Here is an 11,836-nt window from a genome sequence, read left to right on the forward strand (position 1 = left end):
CATGAATCCATCTGCGTCCTTTGTTTAATATTCACATAGACCAAGGTGAGCGACACAGGCTCTTTAGAGCCTCTAGTTACAGTTTTCAGCCACCAATAATGCAGTTTAAGGAAATACTGTTGACCATACCAACTTTCTGGTGATTTGCTTTGATTTCATACTGTTATGAAATTGTCAATTTTATTGAAGCAATACTGATAACATTGTTAAACTTGATAAAAAATTAATGTGATTTCTCAGTATATTTCATACAAGCAAACAAAAATGTATATGCTTGAACATTTTCAAAATTCACAATTTAACTGAATATTAATCATTGAAATAAACTGCTGAATTTAATGAATGTCTGTTCACTTTATTTAAATGTACAGTAGTACTTTTTGTGACCAGTTGGACCAAAGGTTTACTCACTTTTGGTATTCTCCACATTTGACTTTATGTATTTCTTTTATAGGTAAGAATAAACAGCTTCCAAGCAACTTGAAGAAACCATCAGCTATAGAAAAAAATGTAAATGATGTTAGTAGTGAAGATTCCTCATCAGTTTCAGACGAGGAAGTAAAATATAAAACTTCAGCAGAATATAGTCCATATGATATATTTAACTGAGGATAGAGTTATGCAGCATCGTTCCTACTACCTCCATGATATATCAAGATGGAAAAACTTATGTGCTGCTACAATTTTTTTACCACAATCTGTCTACCTCTTATCTGAGGAAGTGATCCTTAACTTTTTTTGTGAGGTATTATTGTTTGTGTTTCTGGTTTTGAATGAGTAAATGGTAGGGGATCATCCTTGATTTTTTTTCCCTGTTTTTTTTTTTTTTTTTTACTTTAGTTTGGGCTTTCTAGAAATTTGAAGTGTATTATTTTCCTAGTTTATTAATAGCTTTGAAACAATTTTTATTTTGTTTTACTCCAGTATAATAAGAGACCCTATTCACCCTTGGACATTTAGATCAATTGATACAAGATTGGTTCCCTTTAGATCGATTTAAGCCCAATGTGAATGCTTTGAATCAATCTTGTGAATTAGTCTAAACTAAAACACCAAAAGAAGTAGTTTATTTTGAATCAATCTTATGTGAACCAATTTAACTGATATGTGAAAGCAGAGATTGATTTAAACTAGTATGATTGAATCAAAAATAATTTGTGCGCAAATATGGCAGAAAAATCAAACATATAATTTATTACAAAATGGATGAACAACATGAAAGTGCTGAAAATAAACAAAAACTATAAGAACAGCAGTATCAACATTTTAACCTGTAACCTAAGTGAATCAATTAATTCATCCATTATTTATTTTTTTGCAAGTGTGTGTATCAAAACATTAATTTGATTAAATATTTATACTTATACAACTAATACACAGTGATAATTAGGTCGGATCAATTGCATTTTTACAATGGATTATCTTGAGTCATTCTGGTGTTTTATTGCCGTAGTCATTTCTACCAATGTGACTTGCATTTTTGAAAACCAAACATATTTTGTATAATTATATAATTAGATAAATGATATGAAAATGTTTTTTGTCATGAGGAATATATATATCAATAGCATATCATTGAATACCAATAATTTATGTTAACACATGTGGAAGAATATCCTGAGAACGTTTTGCAACAAAAGTGGGAAAATATGAATGAGTACTCAAATCCTATCAATTAGAAAAATGAATTATAACAGAAGAGTATCAGTAGAATAGAATGACAAACAATCCATGGGGAATCCAGGGGGGGGGGGGGGGGGCCTAGACACCCTCTTTGTGGGGAAAATTTGGTTGACTATATAGGGAATCACTGAATGGAACGAGCTTCCTCTTAAGGCAGCCCTTATAAAAATTTATGGATCATTGCAAAAGGATTAAAATTTACATGTAGAGGTATTTTGATGATCTGCTATATATATATAACTTGCTATACAATTCAATATGATATATAACAACGAACATGAGTATACTGATAACAAATGATTATATCACTACAATATAATAGATATTACGGTGAGGTTGAATTCCCTGCCATTTATTCATCATTCACACAGGAAGTTGTGTCAGAAAAAAATATATCTATGTATCATAACAACTTTCAGGTATAGAGATATGATTTTTTTCTGAGGCAAGTGCTTGTGATCCACTGGAACTTGCGGTCATCCGATGTTCAGTACTTCGATCAGTACTTGTAGTGTGAATGCAATGGTTTAGATTAAACCGATAGAGATCCTTAGGATTAAATATGATGTGAAGGCTAACTGGTCTTATTTAGATAGTTTAAAAAAATGCTAGTGTGAACAGGGTCTAACACACAGGAAAAAGCCAAAGTTTTTATTTTGTCTTTTAATTTAACAAGGTGTTTTAACAAGTAAAATTAAAATTATAATTTATATGTTTAATGCCCATTCACAATGTATCTGGATTAACTTTTATCAGATAAACCTGAGAACAAATATTTTGAAACCAAAATACATCAACAATTGGTGTTAGACTTCACTTTTTTTTGAATGAATGATTAGAATGTAGAAAGATTAAAGGTCATAGTGCTAGAATACAGTGCTGTAAGTAATATTTGGCAACACATGGGCATTAGTCTGGCATTCTATGCAATAGAAAAAGAGATGTTATACAAATGTGAAACAAACTTTGTTTTTTATTAAATTCACATGCTTCACATACTTCTTAATTATTCAAATAAAAGTCGATGCATTTCCCCATGTGAAAGACATGTGAATTAGAATAGATGTCTTTTATTTTTTTTGAAATGGCACTGTCAATATTAAAGGTCTTATACATTATACAAAACATTTCAATTATATTCTGCAATTATTATACTTCTTCTTGATTTATATAGTTTGACAATCTTTTTATGATTTATCAGGTACAGTTCATTGAAAATTTTATCATTTGTTATCTCAATGTATCAAAAAGTGATTGTAGAATTACCATTCGAAATGTATAAGTGGTGATTGAATGTATCAAAAAGTACACATTAACTTGTAAATGAATGTACCATTTAAGATCTAACAGCTTGTGTTCAAAACAAAAGAATACTCATCATTATGTAAATATGTAAATATATAAAGTTTTGTATTTTTTTAAATGATTATTTGATCTAGTATGTATCATCCCACACATCAGTATATATGTTTCTACTGCATATCATAACAGTTAACCAATAAAATTACCATCATGTGTCTAGAATTGATTGAATTATTTCATACCATTTGTAGTTAAGCACCTCTTATTTAATGTTTTTTAGAGTGATTTTAAGGTGACCCAGAGTAAACTACTTTCTGTACATATTGACAGTAGTTATTCTTGAGACGAGACATATCTCCTTTTCAAATTGACCTGTAAAATGTTTGACACATTCTTAAATAGTTATAATGAACAAATGATAAAATCATTGTCAGTGCCATAAGTCAGTCATCTAACTTGAATATGCATATATGTAATTTTTTTCAAAGTTATAAGACATTTTCACATATGTGGTTTAATTTTTGGAGTCCTGTGGTTTATTTTTTAAGATTCCTTTTTTCCATAAATGAGCATACCCCTTGAATCCTTTCGTGATGTGGCTCCTCCTGTCAACTTTTTTTTCAGCCAATAAGCTCTTAAAATTTAATACTTTGAATACATCTAATAGTTCCATAGTTTTTACACATTTATTCTACGGTTCTCTACTTTCCAAATTAAAACAAATGGATAAGTTCAGTCACTTTTTTTAAAACAGAAACATGTCCAATATCACTACACAGAGATTTTTTGTTTACACACATCTCTTCAGTTCCTCAATTAGAAGGGCATTAAGGATATTCACCCATTTGTAACACTTTAAGTGGTGAGCCCCACCATCTATATCCACCTCTGACATTATGGTTCAGTTTGTTTTCAAAGTTTTTTCAAGACAACTATAACTTTGTCAAGCTTTTATGAAATTTTATAAACATTATAAGAAACTTTTACATGATATAAACAGTGAAAATTTAGTGGCTAATAATAACTTTTCTGCTAACAATGAGATATTAAACTCGTCAATGGTTTGAAGGTTCCCTGTAAGGAGCTTTTAATGATAATATAAAAAAAAAATCTTCTGGTAATGATGAAAATAATTGAAGTAAAAACCAAATTAACATAAACTATTATCATTTTCCTATTAATTTTAGTACACAATGAATATAAAACACATAGGAGTTTGGTGTAATATGTGTTATAATGTTGCTATCAGTTTGTGTAATATGTGTTATAATGTTGCTATAGGAATAAAATTCACTTGCACACAAATCTCAATTTAATTTTTCTGCTGACTGTATATGTTACTGGAGCAAGAAATTCTCTGTTTAAATAAGCTACTTGTCAATAGAGGTTTGAATTTTTTTTTCTTTCTACAAATGCAGCAAAAACTAGCACTTTTGAATTTCAGTCACTTGAAAAATTTAAACAGGACTTCTGCCTATATAATTTTGATAAACATTTGATGTGATAGCACTGCACAAAATCAAGATTACAAGTTCTTTGAAAAAAGTAAAATCTTTTAAAGTATAATTATTTATATTTTATTTTATTCTTTTCATTAGTCACAGAAGTTGGTCAGTAACTGCTCAATTCCGTTCAAAACTTTCTTTTTTTGACTTCTATAAAATGAAATGTTTTGATATTTGGTCTGATAATGATAATGTTGAGTGGTAGAGAGTAAGACAATTTTTCACATCTGCTGTGTAGCCCTCTTCCTTGTAGCCGATTGTTAAAAATTTGATACAACACTCAATGTTCAAAGGAAATTTTGGACCGAGTTTTGTTGGCTTCTATGAAAGTTAATGATTTAAATATTTGGTCTTGAAATATTCATTTATGCTCTGATGTACAAGTCATCTTGATAAATTACATGCAGCCATGTAGGTCCCAGGTATTATAATTTTTGCCTGTCAGGAGCCTCTGGCCTTTGTAAGTCTTGTAGGATTTTTGATTTAGTTCATTTATATGTTTTGGAGTTGAGTACGGCCTTCACTATCACTGAACTAGTACACCTTTTTCTTAAGGGGCCAGCTGAAGCACGCCTTAGGTTTAGGGATTTTCTTACTGTGTTAAAGACCTATTGGTGGCTTGTGGATGTTTCTTACTCTTATGTCAGGTTGCTGTATCTTTGACATAATCCTCAATTCTTTTCTCAATTTTATAGCATTCCTACATTTTCTGCGTTGTCAGCGTCATCAAAATCTGTGATTGAAGATATTAATTACATTGTCAAGCCTTACTGGCAGTTTTTCAAACTTGAGAATTTTTTATAGGATCAAAAGATATTGTCCAAAGTATATTTTGAAATATTTTTGATATCCTAAATGTGCATATAATATTTGTAGCTGGATGATAAAGCAGCAATCAGTCAATCAACCAGTATTTATCTCAGGGTTACTTGTACCATTTGTAATCTGTTAGGAAATCATACAGTGCCAATTGTCATATTTCATATATATTTGCCAGAATTTATGTAATACTTTGGAATTTATTTCAAAGTTTTAGACAACATTTTTTTTGTTACATTAATTTTGATTTTTAGTTTTTGTGTGGAAAGTCATAACTGAGAGCTTAAGTTCTTTTGTTGTGTGAAAACAATTATTTTGTAGAAATGTAGAAATGTATATGATTATTTAGTTTTATCTTCTTTTGTTTTTGGTTTGTTAAAAATCCTTCAGGAGAAAGGATCTTTGTATTTCTTGAATGAATGTTAAGAAAAAACCTTTCCCAAAACTCAAATACAAAATCATGAGTTTTATTATGACTTGTTATCAACAATCTCTGGTTATCAACAGCCCAGAAAAACTATAGAAAGTGTACAGAAAAATGTATTGCAATTCTATAGTTTACAAACATTTTCTAAATATCTTTATCGTTATGCATCAAAGGATTAACTCACATCTTTAATAGTTTTTTTGAATAAACAAAAGGGTTAATTTGACAGACAGAATTTCTTAAATGATAGATAAGTCCATATGCAGACTCAGGGGGGGAGGGGAGCTCTTTTGTGGAAAAAAATTGGTTGATTATAAAGGGAATCACTGAAGCTGGCTCCCTCTTAGGGCAGTCAATGCCCTCTCCCCCTCCCCCTTCTGAAAATTTCTGGATCCGCCACTGAAGTGGCATGTAATGATTTAGTCTTAGAATTTTGACATAAAAATGTGTATGAACTCTTTATTTAATTGAATAAGTAGTAGACTCCCTAAGTAAAATATTGCCTATTACTAGAAGAAAATAAAACAACAATGTCAAATGAACATCCTTCAAATTTTATTACAGAATTAGGATTTAGGATTCTGGAAAAAAAGGTTTTGGGAAAAGGAATATGCTATTGGTTTTCAACTGCACAACTTTTAATATAATATATTAGCATCTTCAGGTGACTTCTGAAATAATTAAAAGTTTAATTTATACCATATTCTCACTAAGAATATTATATCAAGAAGAATGGGACGTATTTAATATACACATATCTTTATTCCTTTTTGTTTTATAAGCTCTCAGTCTGATTCTTTTAATAAGTTTTGTATTTTCAATATTTTTGGCTCGACCATCATTGAAGAGACATTTATTGTCAAAATGAGCATCTGGTGCTGAAAAATTGATAATGTTTAATTTTATTTAAATCTCAGATGATGTGAGTCAGAGTGATGTAAAAAAGAAGCTTCCATTTTAATGTGTTCATTATTCATTTCAAACTATTTTATGAATAAAATAAAAATAAAGAAAAATGTTCTTTGTCTTTTTTTAAAATCAAAACAGCCGACTATCATTAGATGGAATGTAACATCAGTTAAAAATAGCTGTTAATATGAAAATAAGAAAATGGGGTATGATAGCAATGAAACAATTCTCTTCAAGAGTCAAAATTACACAGAAATAGATTATATATTAAAAAAAAAAATCAGTAATTTTTATAGGGGGCATTAAGTTTTATTGTCTGTCTTTAGTATCGTTCCGTATATACCTCATGAAATTGGTTTCTGTTTTCTTACTTAAATTTTCCTCAACCAAATGTTATGAAACTTCTACACAACCAACCACAGATCAAGTTTGAATTTTGGTGGCTGCACTTTCACCTTTCTTGAGTTATGTCCCTTTATAGTTTTATGCCAGCAGGGCTTTATATGTGTCTCATCGACTCCCATGGAGATGTACTCCATTTATTTACATTTTATATAGAATTTGAAACCAGGTAGAAAATCAAACTTATAATGAAAATTCTCTTCAAACTTTTTTTAGGAGTCAACCTTTTGATTTCTAATATTCCTGGAGGATTGTTATCCAATATCCATATTGATAAAATATTTGTATTTTTTGTAAGTGATTGAGGTCATGGGTTGGAACCATGGCTTAGTCAAACCAAAGACTTTTAAAAAAAAAAAAAAATCTGCTTCTTATCTAAGCAAACAGCCTATAGTAGTAAGAGCAAAGACTTGTCAACTTGAAGTCCAGCTAGGGTGACATGTCTTTCTGTTGACTGCTACATTGTGAACTAGCATGTTAAAAATCCTGCTCAGTGTGTTAGTCCAGTACAAAATAATTCATATTCATATTGCACTAACATGTTCTCATCCTGAATAAGCATTTAATTTGCCACTGGACCAAAAACATTTTTTTTTTCTTTTAATACTGTGGATTTATTATTATTCGTTAGAAACCAATTTTCGTGGGATTTTGTGGGTACAAGTGAACTACGAATTTAAATGTTCAATGATTTACATATTTTCTATTGCTTTGAGTGCAGAGATTGACAAAACCACGAAATCAAATATCCACGAATATGCAAGTTTTCCTCAATCCACAAAAATAAATGAATCCACAGTATTTAGCTATCACATGGTCAATTATTGTACAGAAAACATGATGTTTGAAACACACACGCCTACTACTGTACCCAGTCAAGCCCATTCCAACTGATCTTTTATAGTTTGTTCTTTTGTTGTGTTGGAACAACACTGTCCCATAGAGTTTAGCACTTTTAGAATGTTTAATGCTTCCATATTCTTGTGCCTTGTGGTTTTCCATATTTGTTTTTCCTTTTTTTTTTCTTTATAAAAGTCTCAAATCATTCATTATGGTCCTTTGAATTTTTTCACATTTTGTTCAATAGTGTATTCTTTTTTTCAGAACAATGAACAGTGACCAGGTTTCTGAAATTATTCCCATCTTTATGCTTTAGAGTAGAATAGATACCTGTTTATTGACAGTCATCCAACATTTCCTTGTTTGAAATTTATTTAATGGTTGCTTGTACCTATACAGAATTGTTCTGTTTTCTGAAAAACCTTCTCTTCTCATAGAATTTATCAACTTGGCCAATTTCCAAATTCAATGGTATAGCTCGAAAGTTGATGGCAGCTTCTCTGAGCTTATAGATAGAGTTTAATCCTATTATGTGGTTATTCGTTTTGTTTTAAAATATCAGTGCTTTCATTTAAAGTCTCAGTTATTTGTCCATTTCCCATTTCAAAAAGTCAAGACTTGTAAATAAAAACAGCAATCACAGAATAAAATGAAACATTGCTTCTTATTTATAATTAACTGGAACTTATTTCAGATTAGAAAAATAATATGGCAATAAAACTTATGTTTATTTTCCCAACAAAACAAGATAGATTTGATGAATAAATCAAGAACTGTTGATGAAGTTGCTGTATGAAATCTACAGATGCCATCATCACAGTGTCGAGCTTCACCTTTTAACTTATGTGGGTTAAGTATTTTGAAATGAAAGTAAGAAGTTGCAGTATGATTGCCAATGAGAAAAATGTAAAACCATAATAACCAATGAACAATTATTGGCCATTGTACAGCCTGCAACAATGAGCAAAATAGAAAAAAAGCCTAATTTATACTGAAACCATAAACAGAAATGTACAAATAACAAATGACACAAAGTACTGATCTATGAGAATTTAGTTTTCACTGAAAGCTAGGTCAAACACCAGTTTCATCTATAAATAAATAAATCAGTTCTCCCAGACTAAAAGTTGATTTCAAGTTAAGTTCATTTTAACAAAAGTTACATGTATCTTAACCATGTTCATGTGTTAGTCCCAAGTTGGGAACCTTTTTATTAGTTGTCTCTTGTTATCATCTTATTTCGTGTTAATAGCAGATCTCTGATAGTCTTAATATAGTTAAACTAGACTAAGAGCTTGACCTATTACATAAACTCTTGTCTGAGCTATTTGAGCTGTTTGTTTTTGTTTCACTGCCATACACCATATATTTTCTTATATTCATATAGTTTCTGACACTCACTTGCATTTATGTAAAAGCTTCCGAAACTGTTTTGGTCTCTAATGTTCATGAGGAAGTTTATTCCCGAAACACGTAACCTATACACTGGTACCAAATTGATCAATTAAATCGAAAGAAAAACAATGGTTGATCAATATTTTATTATAAACATTCCTAATGAAGGAAAAAATATAAAAACTGATTATATGTGTCTATAAATAAAATATTTGGTAGCAAAAAACATAAAAGCAATAAACTTTTTTAATAGAAAATCATTTTTGTTCTAAATTTTTAAAATGAAAAAATCCATTCAAGAAGCATACCTTTTCTGTTTTCAACAATAAACCAATTTGAAAAATCAGAGGTATCAAAATAAATTTCTTTACTTGCATAACCTGTACATTGTACCTCCATATTAACAGTTTTTAGGTTTTTGTTTTGTAGTATAAACAAGCCTGTTGAATTTCACTTTTGAATAGTTCTAAATTGTCTGCATTTTATCATTTCAGGTCCTTTTATAGCTTACTATGTATGTTTTGCTCATTCTTGATGGACATGCACATTTCCTTTTCTTAATAAGAGAACTGTTCAATAAAACAATGTTTTAACTTCTGATAGAAGCATGAATACGAGCCTCAACTCATCACAAAACTAAATGCTAAAGGAGGCTAATTATGCAACAACATACTAAATATCAATGGTCTAACAAATGTTCTTCTTCATAAAGCAATTAGAAAACTCAATATTTAACTTTTCAAGTCTCTTTTAACAAGGCTTTTTACATGGACTGGTTCATATTCACTTAGGCGTTTCTTGTAATCACCGACCAGGGAATGATGGGAAGCACTTTAGTATCAATGATAAAGGCATTTGTGGTTATTTTGTTGTTTGATGTTTCAGATGTATAAGACAATAAATATTGTTACTGGTAAATGGTTTACAAAATGTGATTCTCAACCCTATTGAACAGTTTAGAACAGCCCTTATCATTAATACTTCTAGAAAATATCCATGTAGTTTGAAAAAATAGAAAATATAATAAAATTTATCAGGAGTTATCTCCCATAGGCCTAGGTCTATGAATTAGAAATTTAATTTCTCCAGGTCTTAGTGCCTTCCAAAGAACTTAATGTTTTGTCAATGATAATGTTTATAATTATGTTACCTTATTTAAATGATATGTTTTTATTTAAATCATTCTAATCATTTACTGTGCTTTATTTTGTAATTCATTTGATTGTATAGCTCAAATTTTGGGAAACATGACTGGTAAATAAAATATCTTGTATATTGTATCTCTTAATATATTCAAACATGAATCCATATATTGTAAGCAATCAAATATAAATCACAATTTGTTAATGGAAATCAAATTGATTCTTAAAATGCAGCTCTACTAATTTATAAGACAAATACCCATCAGAGTAAGGGTTACCAGTCCTCCTACATGGACAAAACCTAGCTATTCATAAAACTGGTTTAGTTGTAACTACACGTCGACTAAATCTATAATGTATCAATTTAGTGTACATTTACATACAAAAAAGTAATAAAGTTGCACAAAATGTAGTTTAACAAAGAAAGGACCAATTATTTAACATAATGAAATGATATGTCTTGTCCATTTACTTTATAAACATATGTCCTGACAATTTTCTTCTTTTTTTTTGTTGGTTAGGGCTTTACAAGTATATAAAAATTAACATGACCTGACTTGAAGCCCATTAAAAAATTAAACTCAAACTTAAATTGGCATTATAAAAATATATATGTTATATAAAATGTGTAAGTTAACAGATATATCATATTTATATTGAACACTAATTGGTCTACCCGTCACCTATATTAAAAACTGTTCTGACTAAATGCCAATGAAAAGCAAATTAAAATATTGGAAATATACCACCATGTACATTTGATATGTTTAAATTATCTAAAACAAAATTTACTTCCTATGAGACAGCATGGATATATAAATGTCAGGTTTTACAAAACCTTAAACCTGTCATTACAATAACATATATGTATTGTTGAAGGCTGTACTGTGACCTTTAGTTGTTAATTTCTGTGTCATTTTGGTCTCTTGTGGAGAGTTGTCTCATTGGCAATCATACCACATCTTCTTTTTTATATTTAAACATGATCTGAATAGAAGGCTATAAAAAAAAATTGAACAGAAACTGCAAGATGTAAGTATTATGTCCATGTATGTACGGTAATATAATGTGTACATTGAACATGTATAAAAATATTCCCTTTAACATTCTTAGTTCATGTACCTGACACTACATGTATATAATTCACGAGTAATAAAATAATTTTTTATAAAAATAATATCTTAAATCATTATTTAGGGTAAAAATTAACCTCACAATTACAAAACACTAACTTTTGTTGAATTCTTCATATATATAGTTGCCTTTAGATGTGGCAATTTTGCACAAATTAAAATACACATGTAAATTAAAGAATTTGCTCTAAATATAACAGTACACAAATAACAACAAAAGTAAGGCAACTTGTAAGCACGCTAAGCTAATATATTAATAAATATTGCACCAAGGCATAA

General features: G+C 29.5%; 1 protein-coding gene across 4 annotated transcripts in view; it reads left to right on the forward strand.

The window, feature by feature from the left end:
- Positions 1–6,755, forward strand: part of LOC143079744 (uncharacterized) — a 98,495-nt gene extending 91,740 nt beyond the window's left edge. For all 4 annotated transcript variants that reach the window (XM_076255300.1, XM_076255303.1, XM_076255301.1 and 1 more), the window contains one exon: positions 455–6,755. In XM_076255300.1, coding sequence (XP_076111415.1) covers positions 455–609 — 155 coding nt within the window. In that variant the 3' untranslated portion in view covers positions 610–6,755. The remainder of the gene's footprint in view (positions 1–454) is intronic.
- Positions 6,756–11,836: the final 5,081 nt, after the last annotated feature.

The sequence above is a fragment of the Mytilus galloprovincialis genome, chromosome 6 (assembly GCF_965363235.1).
Source record: "Mytilus galloprovincialis chromosome 6, xbMytGall1.hap1.1, whole genome shotgun sequence".
Classification (NCBI taxonomy): domain Eukaryota; kingdom Metazoa; phylum Mollusca; class Bivalvia; order Mytilida; family Mytilidae; genus Mytilus; species Mytilus galloprovincialis.